The sequence below is a fragment of the Panthera uncia genome, assembly GCF_023721935.1.
Source record: "Panthera uncia isolate 11264 chromosome C1 unlocalized genomic scaffold, Puncia_PCG_1.0 HiC_scaffold_4, whole genome shotgun sequence".
Lineage (NCBI taxonomy): Eukaryota > Metazoa > Chordata > Mammalia > Carnivora > Felidae > Panthera > Panthera uncia.
The window spans coordinates 62,180,484-62,204,288 of NW_026057585.1; the positions used below are offsets into that span (position 1 = coordinate 62,180,484).

Below are 23,805 nucleotides of genomic sequence, written 5' to 3' on the forward strand. Positions count from 1 at the left end.
AAGGGCCCCTACTCATGTAGTATTGTTGGTTGTTATGATCAAAGGTAGTACTTGGTAGGTACACATACAGTGAGCTGTCTTAAAAGATGAATAATGAGGGGCACCTGGGTGGCTCAGTCGGTTGAGCAACCAAGTTCGGCTCAGGTCATGATCTCGCGGTTTGTGAGTTCGAGCCCTGCATCGGGCTCTGTGCTGACAGCTCAGCCTGGAGCCTGCTTCGAATTCTGTGTCTCCCTCTCTCTCCGCCCCTCCCCTGCTCATGCTCTGTCTCTCTCTGTCTCAAAAATAAATAAAACATTAAAAAAAAAAGATGAATAATGATAATGATCCTAAATTAAATTTTAATCAAAAGAGTTTAAAGAAGTTCTAACAAATTTACAAATTAAACTAAGAATAAATTGTTTTGATTCAAATTGCATTTTGAAATTTTAAAGTAGATCTATACATAATATGTGTGATCCTGTTAAGAAGTCCTAGTACTTAAAAAATAATTCAAAGAAAATGGAACCCAGAGTTTGGAATACATTCCGAAAAGTTGTAAACGAATAAGAAAATGAACCAGTGAGGTTCTGATTACCGTTAAACATCAATTATGACTAATTTATTAGATATACAAAAATATCAGCTACTCATTTGGTTATTTAACATATCTTTATTTACTGGGTAGGTGTCAGTCATTGCTAGTTGCTTAAGGCATAATAATGAGTAAGATGTAGCAAGCCTAATGGAAAAGGCAGATACACAAAATAATGAAAATTTATTGTGATGAGTGCAGTGGGAGCCACTTATTCTGCTTGGAACCAAAATAGGAAAGCTTCATAGAAGTGATGGTGTCTTGAATGATGAGTGAACGATTTTGCCAGGAAACAAAATGAAGATTTTCAGTAAAAAAAGTTCAACATATGTTGTGTGTCTGCTGTGTGCCAGGCACTGCCTTTGGATGTGGTAGCAAGTAAGATGCTGTCCCTGCCTCAGAGTTTAGTGGGTGGAACCAGATGAGACAAGTAAACAGGCAGTTACAATAAATTATGTTAAGTGTCATGGTTGAGAGCTGTGTAAGTATATGTTGATGTGGGGGAGGCCTGGGAAGTTCTAGAAGGAAGTGATGTTTTAAGTGTCTCACCATAGAGATGGGAGAGAACACAGAGAGTTTCTTGTAGCTGGAGCCTACAGTGGGTAGGGTAGCTTACAGAGGGTAGAGGCAAGAAAATTCTGGGAGTCTGGAAAGGAAGGTTATGGCCAGCTTGATTGACAAACTGAATTTCCTTCATGAAAAATTTCAGCGACTTCCCCTTACATATAATACTGAGCCCAATTCATAACTAAGATTTCATATAGACGTTAAAACAATGAGGGGCACCTAGGTGGCTCACTTCATTAAACGTCTGACTTTGACTCAGGTCATGATCTCGCGGTTTGTGAGTTCATGCCCCACGTGGGCCTATTGTCAGCCCAGAGCCTGCTTCAGATTCTCTCTCCCCCCGTCTCTCTCTGTCCCTTTCCTGCTTGCGCATGTGTGTGCATGCGTGCGCTCTCTCAAAAATAAACATTAAAAAAAAAAAAAGTTAAAACAATTAAATAATGTTTGTTTTTTTCCCTTTTAGTATTTGGCCTTGCAGGACCTGATGTTGCTTTCTCAGTATTCTCCCTCACGAAGACAAGAAGTTTTTAGCCTTAGCCAACCAGGTATTGCTAAAAGTAACAGATATAGGCATGTGTGTGCAGAAGGTATTCCACTTAAAATTTTTGGTGACAGAGGTGTATTTAATAAAATACACAACTGTTGAGTCCATTAAATGAAGTATTGATTTTAATGCACCTAAATGTTTGCATTGCTGTGGTTAGAGGTTATATTTCCAGGAAAGGTATTTTAAAACTTTCTTCAGCATCCTCATTCCCTTACCCTGAAGAAATGATGAGGTAGATTGACAGTTTTAGAGCAGAAGAGTACAGTTTAAGTATCCTCAGAGTTTTCATGTTACAAAGTGTCTTGAATATCAGGTGGTCTAATTCCCTAGATGGGGGATCTAAGTCTCAGAGAGATTAAGTGGTTTATTTACAGTTAATGTCAGAGTTGGAATAAGAAATTCTGTCATCTGACTCCCAAGTGCAGAGCTCCCTCCTTCTGTCATGTTACTTTGCCTCCCTTTAAAAAAAAGTAAAAAATAACTAGATTTGATGGTGACCGGTGGATGCCCTTGGCAACTCTGAAACACTTTTCCACTGTCAGTTGTTACAAACTCATCAAGACTGCAACTATGCCAGTGCTCTGCCTGTTCCTGGATGGAAAGCATTCCAGCCTAGCCACCAATGAACAACCTAACCTAGGTAGCTTTTAATCTCTGTAATCAGCTCTTCATTATTTTGCTAAACTTGCCAATTCCCACATTATAAAAGAAACTTTCTATGGTTAAATGTTACATGGAAATGAAATTCAGTTACATAAAAATATAAATGATTGGAGCCACACTCTCCTTTTAGTAGCATGAAAAATCCAGAGCTGATGCTGTGGAAAATTAACTAGCAATTCTTTTTTGTCAGACTTAGGTTCACTTAGGAATTCTCTATGCATTAAATATTTTCACCAGATATTCCAGTGAACTGTAACAAGGTGACATGTTCTCTGCTAGAGAACTTACATTCTAGGGCATATTATTAAAATTTCCCTGGACAATCACATAGTTGCTTATTGGTTCTGAGTTACAGCAGTACAAAACATTCTGGGACCTACTGATGAAGTATTTTGTTTGCTTGGAGGTTAAGTGGTATTCCTCTTGAGCTGTAGATGGGGGAAGTGTTTAAGGGGGGCTCTAAATGAAGACAGAAAGGTTATTTGGCACCCAGAATGGGAAACAAGTTTTCAGTGGACTCCTTGGCTATTCTCAACATAGAAAGTAGCATGGTTGATTTTTATGTGGCAGCTGTGGGAGAGAAAGGTCTTAGGAAATGAAAAGATAATGAGAGTAAGGGAATTTTTACAAAATTGTGGATCATACTAGTTTCAGTTAAATAATAACAGATATGTGTATAAAATATGATCGTTAGGAATAACATGTCATTCCTACAGACATAGTAAGAAATAGGGGCCATTGTAAATGAAAATGTAAGGAAGCTTAGTGGGCCAGACACAAGTTTATGGGTCACTGGGGGCCGTGGGGCACATCTCATGAGACATGCCTGTATTCATTGTCTTCGTCTTCAGTCTGTTCAGTGCTGGTAGGGAAGTAACTCTAGTCTTTTTCATTCACACCATCCTGTAGTATTTGGCTTTATTTTAGCAACCAATTTGGCAGGTTTTTTGTTTTTTCTTTTTTAATGGTAAGATGGCAAGTTTTCGCTTGTAGATTTTTTGTAAAATTATTTCGTACAAATATTTATTGAACTCCTTCTGTGTAGATGGCAGTGGTGTAAATAGTAGCTTAGCCGCGGCAAGTGGACCTTCATGCAAAGTGCAATGTAGTGTTTCTTGCAGAGTTTTCTCCTCACTTTGAGAGGAGACTCTAAGATTATGTACATTTTAAAAGCTGGTTTTTTGACCCCTTAGGTGGACATCCCCACAATTGGACAGCCATTTCAAGGGAGTGTTTGAGTCTTTTAAATGATATGACTCAGAAACTGGTTCTGTATCAAGAAGCAGCTGCTACGAATGGGAGAATGGTGTCCTCGTATTCTGTGGAGCCTAAGAAATCGAATTTTCCAGGTAATGCCTGTACTAGTGAGAGAGGGCAAAGTACATACATTTTGTTTCCTAAGAAAGATGACAGTAGTTAATCTAAGGATATGTATACATGAGTGTGAAGGAGTTTTAGGGAAATCCTAAATTTTTAGGGAAAATTGATCTCATAAGTGGGATATTGTACTGAACCAAGAAGAAGGCCTGAGTATCATTGTAGATTGAAGAAATTAAGTCTGGTGTGCTGACGGTGTTAAGAAGGTTAACTGTGGCTCATCAAATAGAAGGAAGCGTCAGCTTCCTCAGGTACAAAGCCAGGTGAAGCTTTACAGGTAGTACTGGTGCAGTATCCCAGACACAAAAAGTTGCTGGCCAGTGCCCAGAGAAGAGTAACTGCGTGACTGAGTGATTTCATGGTGGGGGCATCGCATTCATGGTTTTCAGAGAGCTTGATAGAATGTTTGAAAGATGAAAGCCGAGGGGAAGAAGTACAGTGGAGGAACCTAGGCTATTTGACCAAATTCCTTATGTCAAAAATTGCCAAGGAACGTAAGACTAACGAACGGACTTAATGTTCACCTGCCTTCTGGAGCCAGGCCTTTAATGAAAATGGGCAAAACTGGCTGGGTGAGGACTGTGGTAAACCTGAGAGCACTGGCTTCATCTGTAGGGGAAGCTGTGGGTTAGCTTCAGTTCATTGTTCCCATGTGGGAATTTGGACCCAGTATGTGAACTTCTGTGTGCCCCCCCACCCATCCCTACTTTTAAGAGAAGCCTGAAATCTGAAAATATTTTGGGTGAAATTTTCCACTTTTTTAATTTTGAGTTTATTTATTTTGAGAGAGATAGTGCATTGTTGTGAACGGGGGCTGGGGGGAGGGACAGAGTGAGAGGGAGACAGAATTCCAAGCAGACTCCATGCTGTGAGCACAGAGCCTGAATCAGGGCTCAATCTAACAAACCATGAGATGGTGACCTGAGCTGAAATCAAGAGTTGGATGCTTAACCAACTGAGCTACCACAGGTGCCCTGAAATTTTCCACTTTTTAAATGTTGGTAACTAATTTTGATATTTACAAAATCACTACATGGGTCACAGTAAACATCATGATTCTGAGGGGGTCATAGACCAAAATGAGAGATTACAAATGGAAAACAATTTAGGTAAGATCGTGAATGTCAGATTTTAAAAGATTCTAGTGTTTCACTTGTTCTCCACATTCAGATTAGCATTTATTTATTCAACAAATATTTATTGAATGCTTAGTATATGCCAGGCAATGTGCTAGAAACCAGAGAATCAAAGATGAAACACTCTTGGAACTGACCTTTTAGTGGGAGGCCCACAAATAATTACAAGACAATGGAATTGGTAAAAAAAGAAGTCTGTCACAGATTCTGAATGGGTAGGATGATTGTTGATAACAAAAGGAGGCCTGGCATATGTAGTTTATATTTTGTAGCAATATGGAGCCATTAGAGAATTTTGAATAGGCTAATTATATCAAATTAGCATGTTAGATCAATGCAGTCCCAGATTAGGAGAGAATCATGGGGGTGACCAAATAGGAATTATTCATTATTTTAAGTTGTTGTCACATCCCATTGCTCAGTCAGTATTTCACATTTTGTAGAACTTAAAAACCCCAGTCTCAATTTTTAAATTGATTCTTCAAATATTTCCAATTAGCACTAACCTTAAAAAGTCATTCAAAAAAGTTTGGCACTTTAAATGTTTGATGTTTTATGGTGGTTTTATTAAGAAGCTAGAACACCAATGTAATCTATTTGTCTTTGTGCCTTGCACTGGAGTGGCTGGAAAAAATATTCCTTTGTTTTTATACAACGGAATTTATAAATTGGTGATTATAAGATAAATTTTGAAGAAAGTGTTTATAGATCATATTTGTAGATAATCCTGGACAAATTCATCTCTGGTGTGACTTCTGTTAACTTGGAAAAAATTCTGTGGAAAATGGGTAAGTGTGCATTTATCAGTACATTTCACAATACAAATTTGTTTTAGCCAAGTAATAGCTGTAGTAGGAGCTTGCAGTAACATTGGACACATACTAGCGCAGTAACTGAGGTTGTTGCCATTTAAAAATAAAATAGAAATTGATAGGTTCGTTCAAAACAGCGTAGGTTTAGAGAAACTGACCTTGAAGGTGAAGATCTTCTCTGGGGGTAGAAAACAAGGGAAGCTGCACCAGTCTGACCGAAGATGTAGAATACCCCCGTGAGTGGTCGCTGAGTTGCTGTCATAAAAGCTGGATGTTGAGAGTGTAAACATACATGGAAACAAGCTACTAAACTTTGGGTAAATGCATTAACCCAAAAACTGAGATGTGTAAAATTTGTTCAGGCTGCCTGTTCAGCACTGGCTCTGTTCTTTTACAGAAGAAACTACTTTTCAGACCCCGAGATCTAGCCAGATGCCTCGGCCGTCAGTGCCACCATTAGTTAAGACGTCACTGTTTTCCTCAAAATTGTCTACTCCTGATGTGGCAAGTCCCCTCGGAACCCCATTTGGTTCTAGTGTAGTGAATCGGATGGCTGGAATTTTTGATGTAAATACCTGCTATGGGTCACCTCAGAGTTCTCAGCTGATAAGAAGAGGGCCAAGATTATGGACTTCTGGTGAGGATTGTTTTCTAAAGTTTGAAATGTCATAGTTGTAGAGAATCCGATATCCTAAGTTTTCACTTTCTTGATTTTGTTTTGTTTTTTGTTTTTTGTTTTTTTATTTAGATCAGCAAATGCCTGAATTTTCTAATCCTTCTCCATCTACCTGTGTTGGTGCGGAGGGTAAGACAGCAAGACAGCCTAGCATGATTTATTCATGGATTCAGAATAAACGTGAACAGGTAGGATGATATGGTTATAGGATTTATATTTGCACGTAACATTGAGAGCATCAGGAATCTCACAAGAGTAACCCATCAGGGATAATTAGGACTTTTTTTGATGCTTCATGTATTAAGTTGACCCAAATGAAATTGCCAGTATTTGACAGGCTTTGAGCTATATAAATTGTAATTTCATATGACTGAGACTAATACAATGCCTTTGATCTGTGAATTCTTTCGTTTAATGAATATTTACAAAGTTCTTTATATATGCTGGGTGTGGTTTTAGGCACTGGGAAAACAGCAAACAAAAGTCCCTGACCATATGTTTATATTCTAGTGAGGGGAAATAGATGAGCAAGCAAATGTATTAAACCATGTCTCTCTGAATAAAAAAAAAAAAGTATTGTAAGACTTATTTCATATGCTATTAAGAAAAAAAGTTGCCATGACATGCTGTCAATTGTTAAGACGCGTCCCAATATGTTATACTCAAACTATGAAAAATATGTGTCTTAAAGGGGAAGAAATTTGATGTCTTAAGTGCTGTATAGGAAAATAGAGTCATTAAAGGAAGTCTCCTTGATAAGTTGATACTTGATTAGAGACCCTGAAGGAAAGGCAGTGAACAGACAAATGCAAAGGTCCTCAGGTGGGGGTGTGCTTGATTTGTGTGAGGAACAGCATGGACACTAGTAGGTGGTGATGAAGTCAGAGAGGCAGCAGGCACCCAGAGCTCATCAGGTACATTAGTTACTGTGAAAACTGACATTTTCTCTAAGTGAGATGGAAAGCCACAGGATGATTTTGTCCACAGGAATGACGTGATGTAACCTTACATTTTGAAAGTGCTGCTTTAGCTGTTGTGTTGAGACTTCGTTCTCAGATGGCAGGAGTAGAAGCAGAGAGACATTTGTAAAGCTGTTGAAGTAACGTAGTGGGAGAGGATGGTGTCTGTGATCAGGGTGCTTGTGGTGGAGATGTTAGATGTGATCAAGGTCTGGATGTATTTTGAAAGTAGGTGTGATAATCCTATCTTACTGATAGCAAGATAAACCTTGCTTACTGTTTGGTTGTGTGTGAAAGAGAGAGACAGTGTTGACTTTCAAGTTTTTGGCTTGAGGATCTGAAATAATATAGTTGCAATTTATGGAGTAAATTTAACTGATTTGAAGAGATTTGGTGGAGATGAGGTAGGGAAATTATGAGTTTTATTTACGTCCATTTTGAGGTGTTTATTAGACAACCAATTGAAAATACTGAGTAAGAACTGAGATGTATATCCAAAGTGTAGGGGTAAGTTCTGGGCTAGAAATACAAATTTGGAAGTCATCAGAATATAGACAGTTTTGAAAGCCATGAGACTCCCATGAAAAAATGCTTTGGGAGTGGATACAGAAGAAAAGACATGTGAAAACTGGACTCTGCAATGTCTAAAGAGGTCTGAGAGATGAGGAGGAATAGCAAAGGAGACCAAGTAACTATTGAGGTGAGAAGAGAACCAAGAAAAGGGGAAGTAAATGCCACATGCTGCCGATACGTAGCCTGAGATCCACACTAGGAATGAACTATTGTGCTAGAAATGTGGAGGTCATTGAGTCCTTGTCCAGCTATTGGGTGGAGCCTTGGGGATGAATGCCTGATTGGATGGGTCCAGGAGAGATGGGAGGAATTGCCGGCCACAAGAAAAGCTGGATCTTTCAAGGAGTTTTCCTATAAGTGGTACAGAGAAATGGGGTAATTAATAGCGGGAAGGAGTTGAGGGGTCAAGGAAGGGTTTTATATTTTAAGATGGGAGGAATTACATCTATTTTGACGGAATGATTGATTAATAGAGAGGGACTGTAGGCATTATACAAACTTGAGGATCCCATTCGCCCTACCTGTCGTAAGTACCGCCGTATCGTGAATTCCCTTTCAAGTCAGTTGGGGTATATAGCTTTCAGCTTAATACTAAGAAAATTGTTTCCCATGTAAATATCAACTAATAGAAAACAATTTCATGTCTTAAGATTTTTTTGTTGTTGTTGTCTAAGGAAACATTCTTTTTTGGCATTAAGAAGTTAAAGGGCAAGACAGTTGTCAAGAATTGAGTAAGAAAATTATCACCAGAACCAATTCAGATTCCTTTTATTGTGGGGTTAGACATGTGTACTTGAGAATGCAGTTTAGGTGAGATGGCCCATCTTAGTTTTCCAGTTTATAATACGAAGGTATTTACTTATGTGGTTTACTATAACTATTCTCTGTAAGATATGAAGTGTTTCATTTAATGTAGTGTCAGGGAGAAACTGGGGATGTGTTAACATTATGTTTGAATAGATTTGAAAACTTACATGTGTTAATTCTTCTTTCCAACTCAGGTTAAGAATTTCTTATCAAAACGGGTGCTGATAATGTATTTTTTCAGTAAGGTAAGAATATGTAGTTACAGCATTGGGAATGGGGGGAGAGGAAATGAAACGAAATGAAGTACCAGACTAGATTTGACTTCTAAATATTTAGTTCGATCCTAGGAAGCTTGGCGTAGTGCTCTGCTAAACCTCCATGTTAGTAGTTGCCCTAGACCTCCATCTCACCTCAGTGGCTTCCTGAGGCTTGACTGCAGTTGGCCTCCCGAGTCTCCTGGCTGAGGACAGCTTTGTGCTCATATTCAGCCTCTTCCTGCGGAGTGATCAAATCCATGGCGATCCTTCATGGCTCATTGTCCTGCCAAGATCTTTGTGGCCAATTTGGTATTCAGAAGAGAGATGACTGGATTAGATTATACATGTTACGCTTGCGTGGGATAAAAAGTTGTGATTCAGGCCACAAATGAAATGACGTTCCACCTTGTCCGTCCGCCGCCCCAGCTGCCGCAGGAGAGTAACTCTGAATTGCAGAAGCGGAAGAGTCGATCCTGTTTCACTGACTACAGCTGTTGCATGTTAATCCTTTGATAAGCAAAACTTCTGCCCATATGTAGGGGAAAGAAGTTTTGTTTTGTGTTAGCTATTTAAATCTAACTCCTTTCATTCTGAAGATACTACAGTATTAGCTAATGTTGTACTTTGTTAAAGTGAAAAGTTTGCACTGGCATACGTTATTCATTTTCATTCTGTGGGGAGAGAGATCTGAGTAACTGATGGAACATAGGCACACACAAGAAAGGAATCATTTCAAGTGCTTGAAACTTTTTTCTCGCTTTGGTGGCAGGGAAGATCCACCCAACTAGCAATTACCTTTACCAAAAAGAATCTACCTCAGGCTCTCCATTAGAGCTTTGGGAAAACTATCAGCCCCCCCGAGGAAGGTGTCCTGTCTTCCACCAAGAGGAAGAGGGGTTGTCCGAAGTTTTACTTCAGAAGGATGGGAAGAGAACTCACCTTTGTGTCTTATGTATGCCATGTTCTTTTCTCTTAAGTTCCCTCATTTAATTCTAACAGCATTCCTGTCAGATGTCTTTCTGTCCTCATTTTACAGATAAGGAAACCTGAGGCTCAGGGGGGTGGGGAGGGGGTCAAGTAGCTAGTCTAAGGGCACATAGCCAGTAAGTGGCAGAGCAGATACTGAACGAGATCTCCTTTTCCCTTGGAAGTGAACGTCTACTTTTGATTTTGATTTTGCAAGTGGATCTATTTTAAGATGAGGAGTTGTAGACACTGCCGTTGGATGTTGAAAAATGTAACGTGCTGGTGTATTTAATAGGCTTTGTTGGGCATTACCAAAGCCAGCATTTGTTAAAATGCTCCATACTATTTGACCTTGCTGTATTAAAGAAGATTGGATGGTGTTTCTTTGGAGTGGGGCTAAGGGTAGACAATTTAAGAGTGGGTAATATGTATTTAGGCGTTCTGAGGTTTTGACGCCTGAGCATTAGGTGTTCTGAGCATTTGTAACCATTGTCTCAGGTGATCTGTATACCAATCTGAGGTGCGTTGAATGTAACTCTTATTTTAAGTGGGAAACTGAGACACATAGAGATTTAGAGATTGGGCAAGAATCACACAATAAGTTGGTGATAGACTGCTTTATTGCAGTGAAATCATATTGTGTAAGAATTTCAGATTTTAATTCTTGAGAGGCAGCTGTGAATTTTGTACTGTTACAGCTACGTAGTTGATAGATGACATAAGAGTTATTGCCCAGGGGAACTTACTGAAATGTTTTTGTTGTATTTGTAGCACCCAGAGGCATCTATTCAGGCTGTTTTTTCAGATGCCCAAATGCATATTTGGGCATTAGAAGGTAAGCAACCTCAGTGAACTACGATTCTGATTTTCATTATCAGTTAAATACTGAAGTATAATCCATGAAAGGTCAGTTCTAGACTCTGATATCAGTCTTTGCATTTTTAGATACATTTTTATATCTTTGTTTTATATGGATCATTTTTCTTTCTTAGATACTTAGATGTGCTTTCATTTGGGCAGAAAATTTCCTTATATAGAAGCAGAGAAACTGAGCCTGGGATTCTTACCTATCTTTTTCTGCTTCAAAAAACTGCAACAATTAATAGATTGTTTTCAACTGTCAACTTATGTTGACCTAACATTTAACATTTTAACGTATTTAACTTGAATTTCATATTTAGCTTTAGTTTAACGTATTTAACTTTAACTTCATATTTAGCTTGAATATGAAAATTTCGTTGTTAAAGAACTGTTTTTTGTTTTTTTGTTTTTATCTCCTAGATACTGCCTTCTCAATGCTTAAATAATACTTCCTCAGAGAGCCCTTTCCTGAGCACCCTAATGAAAGTGCCCTCAATAGCAGTCACTCTTTTCCTTTATCCTGCTTTGGTTTTCTTTCTACCAGTCATCACTACCAGACACAATATCATTTAAAAACTTCTCTTCCTACTAGAATGTAGAGACTCCTCTTTTTCAGGACTGGTGTAGTGAGGACCTTTTCAGTGCATGTTTCTTTTGCGCATTTTTCTAGCGTAATACCCTCCTCCTCTATTTCAAGTTCTTTAGATACTCAGGATATTAATCCTTTCTCGATAGATGTATCGTCAGTAGATTTGCCTAATTTTTTTTTTCTCTTTTCTTCTTGAGGTCTGTCTCACTTAGTAGCAGCATCATTCACCGAAGATAGATTTGGAGTTGTCCAGACTACACTACCAGCTATTCTTAACACTTTGTTGACGCTGCAAGAGGTAGGCAGTGTGTGGGTTGCGGGGAGGTAGACGGTCATGTTTTTCCTTTCCTCCCAGGTTTTTCAGTTTGTTTCTCACATGTCACATTTATTGAGTAACAAAACATATGTTGGAAGTTAAAATGGGGTACTGTTCTCACCCATGGGAAATTCTAGTCTGAGAGAGACCAGGAAGAGAAACTTCTAATTCGTTTGTAAATAATAATTTTATAGACACAGAAAAAGGAAGTCACTAAACTTCTGGTATTAATCAGATTACTTAGAGTATTAGAATTCTGTTCAGTGATATAGATTTGGATCCTTACACATCTTGTAGCTACTAAAAATAACCTGTAGTTAAATTATCCTTGCAGATAAATGTTACCTATTGGCCAGATCCCTTGCTGCCAGGCTGGGTGAACAGTTTCAAAGTAGTAGGACTTTTTAGTCCTAGACTTAAAGACAGAAAGATAAAACATACGCTTCTTGCTTCTGAATAGGCTGCCTTTCCTCATTTCATGTTGGGTGGTGTGTTTTACGCTGTCTCGGCATTGTCATTGTACGCCAGGTGACAGATGCAAACACTGAGTGCCAAAAGCATATTTCCAGGTGGGAGCTGGGTTGTGCAGTAGGTGTTCCGGAGGAGTGGTGTTGAAATAGGCTCAAAGAACGATTGGTGCATCTGTGCAAGAACGTCTTGGGAGGGAATGTAAGATACGAGAAGAAAACATGCTTTGCTGTTCTTTTCTTCCACTCTCAATTTATTCTGCCTGTTACAAAGTCTTAGGCATCAGAGCCAATGATTCTTTTTTTTTCCTTTGAGTTCTTTTTGTGCCCACTTTCTCATGAATGTGTTTTGAGACGTGTGTACATGTGTATAGTTTTATTATTTGTGCTCTTTTCCCAGATACCTTTCTCTAAAGAAATCATTTCCTAGTATTTCCCCACAACTTCTAGTATTTGGCTTGCCTGACAACACAGTAAGATACGCAGGATTTGGGCGTGTATTTTTTTTTTTTTTAAATGTTTGTTTATTTTTGACAGAGAGAGAGAGAGAGACAGAGCATGAGCAGGGGAGGGGCAGAGAGAGAGGGAGACACAGAATCCCAAGCAGGTTCCAGGCTCTGAGCTGTCAGCACAGAGCCCGACATGGGGCTCGAACTCACAAACCACGAGATCATGACCTGAGCTGAAGTCAGATGCTCAACCGACTGAGCCGCCCAGGCGCCCCCTTTTTTTAAAAATTAAAAAAAAATTTTTTTTTAATGTTTTTTTTTTTTTTTTTTTTTAATGTGGGCGTATCTTTGACACACATAGCATTGTTTGTTTTTTATCACTCGGGCGGTGTAGTTTACAATAAATAACAATACATTTACAATCGTTTACAATAAATAACAATAACAGTACGGTGCTTTGTAGTCTACAGAGCGATTACTTACCATGTTTTGTTTTGTTTCATTTAGGAAGACTTAGTTTTAAATTCTCTAACTACCAAACTTCTGGGGTTGTTAAAGTATATTTTTTATTTAAAATAGTTATTATTCAAGTATAATTACCATACAGTGTTATTAGTTTAAGGTGTACAACATAATGACTCAACAGTTCTGTCTATTGCTTAGTGCTCATGCGGTAAGTGTACTTTTAACCCCCCTCACCTATTTCACCCTTCCCCCCACCCATCTCCCCTTTGGTAACCACCAGTTTGTTCACTACAGTTAAGAATCTGGGTGTTTTTGTTTGTTTGTCTCTTTTTTTCTTTGTTTGTTTCTTACACCTAACCTTACACCCGTCAGAATGGCTAAACTAAAAAAACACCAAGAAGTAAGTGTTGGTGAGGATGTGGAGAAAAGGAACCCTCCCTCATGCATTATTGGTGGGAATGCAAACTGCTACAAACTGCGGAAGACAGTATGGAGGTTCCTCAAAAAATTAAAAATAGAACTACCCTATGATCTAATGATTCCACTACCAGGTGTTTACTCACAGAAAATGAAAACAGTAACTTAGAAAGATACATGCACCCCTGTGCTTATTGCAGCATTACTTACAACAGCCAAGATAATGGAAGCAACCCAAGTGTGTCCATCCATAGATGAATGGATAAAGAAGATGTGCGGGGGGACACGCACACAATGAAATATTACTCAGCCATAAAGAAGAATGAGATCTTGCTATTTGCAACAACATGGATAGATCCAGAGGGTATTATGCTAAGTGAAATAAGTCGATTAGGGGCACCTGGGTGGCTTAGTCAGTTGAGTGTCCGACTCTTGATTTCAGCTCAGGTTATGATTCCAGGGTGGTGGGACTGAGCCCCACATCGGGCTCCATGCTGAGTGTGGTACCTGCTTGGGATTCTCTCTCCCTCTCTCTCTGTTCCTCTCCCCAGCTCACTCACACTCTCTCTCTCTTAAAAAGTAAGAAAAGAGAAATAAGTTTGAAAAAGACAAATACCATACAATTTCACTCATACCATTATTACTATTATTATCTTTATTTTTATTTTTTTTGGTCCTCATAACTATCTTGTGAAGGAAGTAGGATGGAGGTATTTTAGGCCTATTTTAGAGGTGAGGGAGGCTAGCTTCAGGTCTCGCTCACAAGTCTCAGGTGGCAGAGCTGGAACTTGAACCTGAGCTGTTTGCAGGGCATTAGCAGTGTAGAACTGTGGGTTTGAAGGCTCAGAGACACTTGACCAATATTCTTTTATAAGTCGCAGTTCATTTTTCGTTCCTCTAGAATCCTCTGCTGCTCTACCTAATGTTTGTGTGGTATTCCAAAGAAATGATTTTTCTTTAAAATTTTAACAACTAAGGTTAGAATAAGGGCTGTTGTACATGATTGTATCTGTCTCAAAAAGGCTACTATCTTTTGGTATGACTTATTTAAGATTATGCTCAGTAAATGGTCAAGTCAGATTTGAAAACCAGGCTTTCGGACTCCTAGTCCTTTGCCTCTGTGAGGGCTTGGAGGGTTATGCATCTCCTAACCTTTCCTGAGATAGAATGGCAGTATGTTAGATGGACCAAAGTGCGAGATCTAGAATCAATCCCACCTGTGTCTGAGTCCTAGCTCCTACTACTTCCTAGCTGTGCAACCTTAGAAGTACATTTACCATATTTCATTGAGTCTAAGATATCATTAATTAGAAGATACATCTCCATTTCAGGAATTTTAAAATGGCGGGGCGGGGGAGTGCATTGTATAACCGGTGAAAATAATAATCTCTAAACATCAGTTTCTGTATCTGGAAAATGGAGATAGTAATAGTAGTACTTACCTCATGGGGATGTGAACAATGAATGAGATCAGTACTCAGGATGCCTGTCCCATATTAAGTACCCAACAAATTTAAGCTTTTATTACTTCGTTATTATTTCCATGTTGTATGACAGAATTCTTACAGTGTACAGGAGAAAACATCTTTCAAGATTAAAAAAAAGTATTGCTATCACTACTGTAAGCAAGCAGTCTAAGAGACATAGTGTCAGACAGATGTCCGGTTCAAGTCCAGGCTCTTATACTTTCTGAATGATCAAGGGTAATTTATTAAACATCTGTCAGGTTAGAGTCTTCATCTTTAAAACAGAAATAGTACCTTGCAGGGTTATTATGAGGGTTCGAGATAAAATCTGTATACAGAGTCTAGAGTGGTGTCCTAAGTTATCAATTGCCTGACAATAATCAAACAGTTACCATGTGCTAAGATACAGAATAGAGAAAGACAGACATGGTTCCAGCCCTCTAGTTTACAGAGTATAAAACAGATAATCTATGAATAATTAACTACAATTGTAACAAGTGCCACAATGTACAGAAATGTAGAATGATCAGAGAACATAAAACAGGTATGCAATAAATAACAATTAAATGAACATTAAATGAAATGCTTGTGATGTCAGCATGGTGTCTTTGTTAGCAAATTATTTTAATATTTAAATGAGGTAACATATATAAAGCAGCTAAACTCCGTGCCTGGCACACAATAACTGCCATCAGTAAATTTAGCTATCAGCATCATCTAAGAGTATCATTTTGTAGCTGTGGTTTTTGCCAGGGGCAGTTTTGTCCCCCAGGAAACTTTGGGCAATGTCTGGAGACATTTTGATTGTCACAGATAGAGGGGAATGCTACTGGCATCCTTTGTGGAGGCCAGGGATGCTGCTAAACAGCCCATAATGCACAAAGCGGCCCCCACAACTGAGTATTACCCAGTCCAAGATGTCAGTAGTGCTGAGGTTGAGAAACTCTGCTCTGTAGTCATGATTACATTTAACAGAGTCTGGTGTTCTCCTTGCCATTTGTTTGGGACTCTGGCGTTCGTGGAATAAACCTCTATTTTAACCAGGTTGTAAGTAAGATCCTTGAGACGAGGCGCTTTCAAAGCTCTGCACAGTGGACAATTTGTTAATGACACTGACAGATAAATAGTCACAGGAGAGCAACGAGAGTTTTCTCTTTATTCGGCTTGTGTGCATATATAGTGCATATAAATATAAATGGGCCAAAAGTGCCTATTTTCATAGTATAGCCCTTTTTCAGGCTTCTATAAGGGCTAACGTAAGGCCTTTTGGGGATTTTTAATTTTTACTGAAGAGTATATTGTTTAGTGGTGTACTCTACTCACTGTTTACCCTTTTCGTTGTTTAATTCTTTTTTTTTTTTTTTAATTTTTTTTTCAACGTTTTTTATTTATTTTTGGGACAGAGAGAGACAGAGCATGAACGGGGGAGGGGCAGAGAGAGAGGGAGACACAGAATCGGAAACAGGCTCCAGGCTCCGAGCCATCAGCCCAGAGCCTGACGCGGGGCTCGAACTCACGGACCGCGAGATCGTGACCTGGCTGAAGTCGGACGCTTAACCGACTGCGCCACCCAGGTGCCCCTGTTTGAGATAATTCTTAACTGTATATTTGAGATCCCAGTTGTGTAATCTGAATCTTCAGGCCAGAAACCATGTGTAGTGCATAAAACAAGTGCTCAATAGATACTTGTTTAACCTCACAGCTGATTAAGTACTTCGGTTCTAACTATGGCATACATCACTAAATACTGCAAACTGGTGTTTCCTAGAGTGAAGTTATTCATTTACTACTTCCATAGTTTTTGCTGTCATTGTTTATTACCACGTTATTGCCATAATTTTAGTCCTATTTGCCACCTGAACTATTATTTACTTATTTAGTATTTCAAGTCGTTCATTATAAGCTTAATTAATTCATTAATTTGGATTTTATTTTTAAGTGATTTCTATACCTAACATGGGGCTTGAACTCACAACCCTGAGATCAAGAGTCTCATGCTCTCCCAACTGAGTCAGCCAGGTACCCCTAACTTAAATTTATTTAAAAGGAAATTTTATCTCACTTTTGTAAAAGGAAAACTAGCTTGAATTGCTATAAATAGAACATAGGTGCACAGTTCCTTATCTCAAACCTTAGGATATATTTCAAAATTCAGATTTTTTTGGATCTTAAAAATATAACATTGTATATATATCCTAGATTACAAAATACTCCTATTGGTATCTGAGGCAGAATCCCCTTAATCAGATACATTAATACTTTTCTGCAGTGAAATATCTGGGTCTTCATATTAAGTAAATAAAGACTGTAAATAGCCTGTGTCAGCTCAGGTCAGGTTTTACTGCCAGATGAAGTCAGGTCAGCTTTTGCCACCAACAGTTAGAAAAGTTTTTGTTTTCAGGGCTTTTTGGATTTCAGTATTAAGGGTAAGACAGTCAAAGTGAGAAAAGACAATAATTGAAAGCTCTAGCTGTAGATACTGTTGTTTGCTGAAGTCCCTGAACCTGAAACCTATTTATCCTTTGTCATAGAAGGAGATTAATGAGGATTCAAGATGTGTTAGGGACACATTAGCTCCAAACCCAGACTTTCCTCCCTCGTTTAACCCTTATCTCATTAGGGTCTGTCGTTCCTTATTTTTTAAGAGCTGATATTTTATGACTTTTATTCTTAGAGGTCTTTCAGAGAACAGATAAAAAACAATTTAACAAAATTCATTCTTTTGCATTTACCCTTCAGGCCCTTTTAAAATCTAAGATGTGGGTGCTTGGGTGGCTCAGTCGGTTAAGTGTTCGACTTCAGCTCAGGTCATGATCTTGCAGTTTGTGGGTTCAAGCCCTACATAGGGCTGTGTGCTGACAGCTCAGAGCCTGGAGCCTGCTTCTGATTCTGTGTCTCCCTGTCTCTCTGCTTCTCCCCCACTTGTGTGCGCGCGTTCTCTCTCTCTCTCTCTCTCTCTCTCTGCCTTTCAGAAAAAGTAAATAAACATTAAAAAAAATCAGTCTAAAGAAAAGTAAGCTAACCATTTAAAATAAATAAGTAAATAAATAAAATCCAAGATGTATTTTGGAATCTTAGTGATTTGATGTTTCCGGTATCTTGAAATGTAAAGATTTCAAGATTTGCTGTTTGAGCATCCTAGGAATTATTTCATCATTACTCATTATTTATTCCCAATTGTGGTAAAAAATCCCAATAAGAAACAGGAGAATGATGGAATCACATAGTATTCCATCATCTTTCAAGAAAAGTATATAAGTGGGGTGCCTGGGTGGCTCAGTCGGTTGAGCGGCCGACTTGGGCTCAGGTCATGATCTCGCGGTCCGTGAGTTCAAGCCCCGCGTCGGGCTCTGTGCTGACCACTCGGAGCCTGGAGCCTGTTTCAGATTCTGTGTCTCCCTCTCTCTCTGACCCTCCCCCGTTCATGCTCTGTCTCTGTCTCAAAAATAAATAAATGTTAAAAAAAAAATTAAAAAAAAAAAAAAGTATATAAGCAATATGGACATACGTTTTTATAGTCTTTTTTTTTTAAACTTTCATTGAATATAGTTGCTAATTCAGAATTAAAAAATTTTTTTACTCACATTGGCAATTGGAAGAAAATTGCCAGTATGTGCAATATTATTTAGATAAATCAGAAGATGAATGGAAATAGCACTCTAGACTAGCTTTGTCAGATAGAAATATAATGCAATATAATTTTACATTTTCTAATAGTTACATTAAAAAAATACAGGTGAGGTTAATTTTAAGGATATATTTTATTTAACTCAGTTTATCTAAAATGTAATTTTATTATGTAATCAATACAAAATTATTGAGGTATTTTATACGTATTTATTTTTTATTTTAGAGAGAGCATTTGTGGGTCAGGGAAAGGGGCGGAGTTCAGCAGGCTCCACACTCAGTACAGAGCCTGACGTTTGGCTTGAGCCTACGACCCTGGGATCATGACCTGAGCCGAAATCAAGAGTTTGGTCGCTCAACTGACTGAGCCACCCAGGAACCCTTAGATATTTTATATATTTTTTAACACTAAGTCCTCAAAATCTGATGTGTACTTTTCACTTAGGCAAATCTCAGTTCAAACCTGCCACATTCCATGTATCTTAGTGGTTACCGTATTGGATCGCACAGCTCTAGATTTTAATGAGGATCATAGAAGAGAAATTTTAAACCGTGAATCTTCAGATGATAATATTCTAGATATATTTTTTCAAACTCAAGAATCGATGACAGAATGGTGTATTTTTAAGGAAAAAGGAAATATATGTGATATTCTCATTCAGTAAGTCATTCAAGAGGAAGGACTTTGTCCCAAAATATTTTATAATAAGAACCTGTGGATCATCCCATTTTGTTGAGAGTATATGTGACAGTATTCTTTCATTTTCTGTGATATTTTACACCAAAGTTTACTTTATATGGCTTATAAGTGGATAAATGCTGAAGGGATACAAAGGTGTATACAGAGGTGATTGGAAAGAAATAGATGATGTTGAAATGAAAAAACTCACTAGATTTGTCATTTGAATTTTTCTTTATAAACCTAAGAATGAAAATATTTTACCATTATGGTGCAAGGAAAATGGATTAACTGTCTTCAACAAAATTATGAGCTGTCAAAAATTTTTAAAAATAATTGCATTTTGATGGTATCATTCTTCTGTAGATTTTTTGTAAGGTGACTTTAAATTATAAAAAGGGACCATTGGACCCGGGCGGTAAATGATGATAGCTATTTTTCCTGGTCTAATGAGGGTTAATCAAAGTTTGCAAGAAAAGTGAAAAGGAAGTAACTTTTCCATTATGATTCAGTGTTACCTAATGTTGCTTGGGTATGTCACTGAATACCACCTCCCATTCTGCCTAAAATTATTTCAGGTATGTCCTGGTCTCAGGAAACACTCTTATAAGTTACTGTTGAAAGAATAAATGATTGGACTTGAACTTGTCATGGCAGACCGAACACACACACTAAATCTTGTTCCTTCCCCCACACTCTGCTAAACCACAGTAAAAGGACTTTTAAAAAGACATAAATCCACAAACAGGAGAGGAGACAACAGCAACAGAGTCTTCAAAGCTGGAGAGGAGATGGTTGAGATAACTAACTTGGCAGACCCCAGAAGCAAATCTGAAGTTGGTAATGAGACCGGCCCCCAGTAACTCTGGAACTAAGGATGAATGGATAGGTACCAAAATAAGAACGATGGCTGAGAGCTGTTCGAAAATTAGATCTCTAGATTCTCTGCTGCTGGTGCCCCCGCCTCCAGCAGCTGAGGTTTGTCCTTTAGAGAGGGTAGAGCACTGGGCTCTCTGGGCTGGCAGAGTTGTGAGTGGACACGACAGACACGCTTGTGGCTTCTGTATTAAATAGGGGTATACTCCCCTGAATACAGGCCCACCAGACAGAGTACTGGAGAACTCTTCTCTGGGAACTCTGACTAATCCAAGAAGAAAAACAAAGTTACTGAGTTGGGCAACTCTAAAAAATCCATGCAGGTCACCTCTTGTGAAGCCTGTTGTCAGTAATCTCTATGTATTCAGTGCTTTTGGTCAGCTTTTTAGGAGGTCCCTCTCGCATTCATGAGCCAGGGATCACTAGATTTCTGAGCACAGTCTCTAATGCAGAAAATAGAGACCAAAGAAACAAAGATGGGGAAAGTAGCTTGGAAGAAACTATAAAACCAAAAACCAAAACCACAACAATCATCAAAATCCCCAGAAATAGGAGAGGATATTGCATCCTTGAAACAAAAATAGGATGCTAAAATAAAAGGGATCACTCAGATGATATAAAAGAGCTCTTGAAATTAAAAACATGATGGCAGAAATCATTTTAACTGTATTTAGTTCTTTTGGTGGTTCTATCCATAACTATGAACAATAATCTTAAAGTATTATTTCTTGTCACTATAGTATTATCTTTCTGTAATAGTTTAATACACTTACACTTCTGTATCTTTAGTTCTTTCTTTTCTTAATGTAGTTATATCTTTTAAAAATTATATTATTTACCTTTGGCCTTCAAAAAATACACTTAAATCTATATTTCTTTTTCTATCAAGTATAAATAAAGTCACTTTCATTTATGGATTCTCTCTCTCTCTCTACCTATTGCTCATAGATGTTTTATCATCTAGAAAGGAAGATAAGCTAGTTTATAGTAAATAACTTTATTTCTGTAAAGCATAAAGTTTTGGTCTTTTTTTTTTTTCTGAGATTTATAATAAAAGTATTCTTAGCTGTCACACACCATAAGCAAAGTAGGATATCTGTATTTCACTTCCCACCTTTGCATTTTCAGGACCGTTGCAGAATGGCTCCTCTTTAGACGACAGGTCTGAACTTTTCTGTGCTAACTGCTGTAGTGGCTAAACATCCACTGCATTGTCTTTCAAACTTTTGACTGTGATCCAAAATAAATGTTTTCTAGAATGCCTGTATGATGTGTGTATCTCTCTCTCTCTTAATTTATTTGAAATAAAATCTCCTTGATTCTTTGGACTAATATGGCTTTATTGATATTCTGAACTAATGTGCCTTCTTTCTTTCTTGATCTAGGCAGTTGACAAGTACTTCAAGCTTCCTCATGCTTCCAGTAAACCACCTCGGATTTCAGGAAGCCTTGTGGACACTTCTTATAAAACATTAAGATTTGCATTTAGAGCATCATTAAAAACTGCCATCTATCGAATAACTACTACATTTGGTGAACATCTGAAGTAAGTTTACCTGTTTTAACCCATGATGATAATCTACTTTCAGGAGTTCCCATGAGAAACAGGTATGAGAATTATAAAGGCTTACATGTTCAACATGTGACTTTCATAATTCCTACTGGGAATTAACAGCTTTGATATCGACGTTATATTTTAAAATTGGGCCTATCATATAAGCTTTGGGGCCTTCTTTCAAATAGACAAAAAAGGATAGAAAGTTATAAAAGATTTTTTTTTTTTAATTACCAAAACATCCTTATGAGATAAAAAGCAAAAAATTGAGTAGCTTTCCAGAAAAGCATATTAAAAATAATTCTGATATTACATCTTAGTCAGCTAACTAAGATTTTGGGTGAGCAGAGTGTTCCATAAATGAGTCCTTGGTGCTTTGTGAATCATGCTAGAAAAACAATGACAGATCATGACACCTTTGGAAACAGAACCAGAAAGAAAACCACAAATGCCAAGCCTGTTTATATTTAGTTTCATTGATGTTTACTGCTTTCTTCTCATGAAATAATCCAGCTCGGCAGGATAAGGGATGCTAGTTTATTAACTAAACTGTGTTTATCACAATTATAAATGAACTTTAGAAGGCACAAGAGATTGCTTTTTCTGTATGCGGTCAATGAGTAGTTTAGAACTTCTGCATGCTGCCTACTTTTAGAAAGAGTAGTATATTTCCTTTTACTTCCACAGTGCACAGCAGTAATAGCAGGTTTTTATGGGACACTTGGCTCTGTGGCAATGTAAAGAGCACTAGATAATCCTCTCTCTTTTCAGAGGCTTATTCACTTGTTAAAAAACAAAAAAAAAAAAATTTATGGAGTGCCTTCTACCTCTGTGCTCTCCAATATGATAACTCCGTATTACTGTTCAAATTTAAATTAACTAAAAATTCAGTTTGTCAGTCAAACTGGCCACATTTTAAGTCCCCAGTAACTACATGTGGCTAGTGGCTACTGTATTGGACATCTTAGGTCTAAAACATTTGTGTCATTGCAGAAAGTTTATCAAGACAGCACTGTTCTAGACAATACACTTAGCACTGTAAATACATTTTTTTCATTTCCTTCTCTCAAAGCATCTATGAGGTGTAGAGGTTATCATAATTGTACAGATATGGAAACTGAGGCTCAAGGAGATTAAGGACTTGCCTAATAGCACAGTCTAGTTGGGTTTAGAACATGAATCTGAAATCTGGTCTTACTTACTCTTAAAATCCCACCATTTCTCCCTATATTGTAGACTGCCTCTGAGATATAAACCACCATGGAGGATGCTTGATGAATGTGGAGCATGAAATATGTATATGATGATAGAGCAAAAGCAGGGAGAAAGGGGGAAATAGAGAGTTTTAGATAAGAATGGGGGATGCATGACTGATAAATTATGACACTGAAATTCTGCCTTAGTTTCTTTTCTCTGAGAAGAGCCATCTTTTATATATGATGAGGTCAGCAGACTGTTGTATGTCCAGGACAGAATGGTATGGTGGGGAAAAAAGATTTGGAGTTAAAACATTTGGATTTATGTCTGGTTACATCATCGACTATCTGTGGTTGCAGTCAAGTTACCTAATGATTTAACTTGCCCACGATTATGTAGAACCAGAATTCAGACTCCAGTCTCTCTGACCTAGTGTTCTATTTAATGGTGTCTATAGTCTTAACCAGTAGGCTGAGTTGTCTCCCCTAATCTCTGACCTTTGTGATACTGTTTACCCTCCTGTGAAATGGGTATGTTATCTGGCCTCACTAGCACCCGGAGAGAGTCCACACAGTAAAGTACTTGAAATGGTTCAGTTAGAGGCAGCTGGTTTAAGCAAGCAGAGATGTGTATTTATAAGGCGATTTGGGATGATTTGAAGACTTTTTTGGCACTTTTAAAAGTTGTAACTTTTATAACCTGGATTTTATTTTATCATTTAATAATACCATCTTCAACTAGAAGACCAGAATCTTTATTCATTTTTTACCCAAAAATTTGAAAAGAAGTTTTATACTAATGACAGAATATATTTACTCCGCTTTTATCAAGGTAATGTATTTTTGTGGGAGGCAAGGGTAGGGAGAGAACTCTATTTCCCCATCTAAGACATAACTTATGTTCAAAGGGAAAACTAAATCTAAACCA

General features: G+C 38.0%; 1 protein-coding gene across 1 annotated transcript in view; it reads left to right on the top strand.

Moving 5' to 3' along the window:
- NDC1 (NDC1 transmembrane nucleoporin) overlaps positions 1-23,805 on the top strand; it is a 47,563-nt gene that overhangs the window by 19,848 nt on the left and 3,910 nt on the right. Inside the window, exons 10-17 of the mRNA XM_049617149.1 lie at positions 1,605-1,686; positions 3,545-3,700; positions 6,074-6,313; positions 6,425-6,540; positions 8,886-8,936; positions 10,686-10,749; positions 11,562-11,662; positions 21,512-21,672. Coding sequence (XP_049473106.1) covers positions 1,605-1,686; positions 3,545-3,700; positions 6,074-6,313; positions 6,425-6,540; positions 8,886-8,936; positions 10,686-10,749; positions 11,562-11,662; positions 21,512-21,672 — 971 coding nt within the window. The remainder of the gene's footprint in view (positions 1-1,604; positions 1,687-3,544; positions 3,701-6,073; positions 6,314-6,424; positions 6,541-8,885; positions 8,937-10,685; positions 10,750-11,561; positions 11,663-21,511; positions 21,673-23,805) is intronic.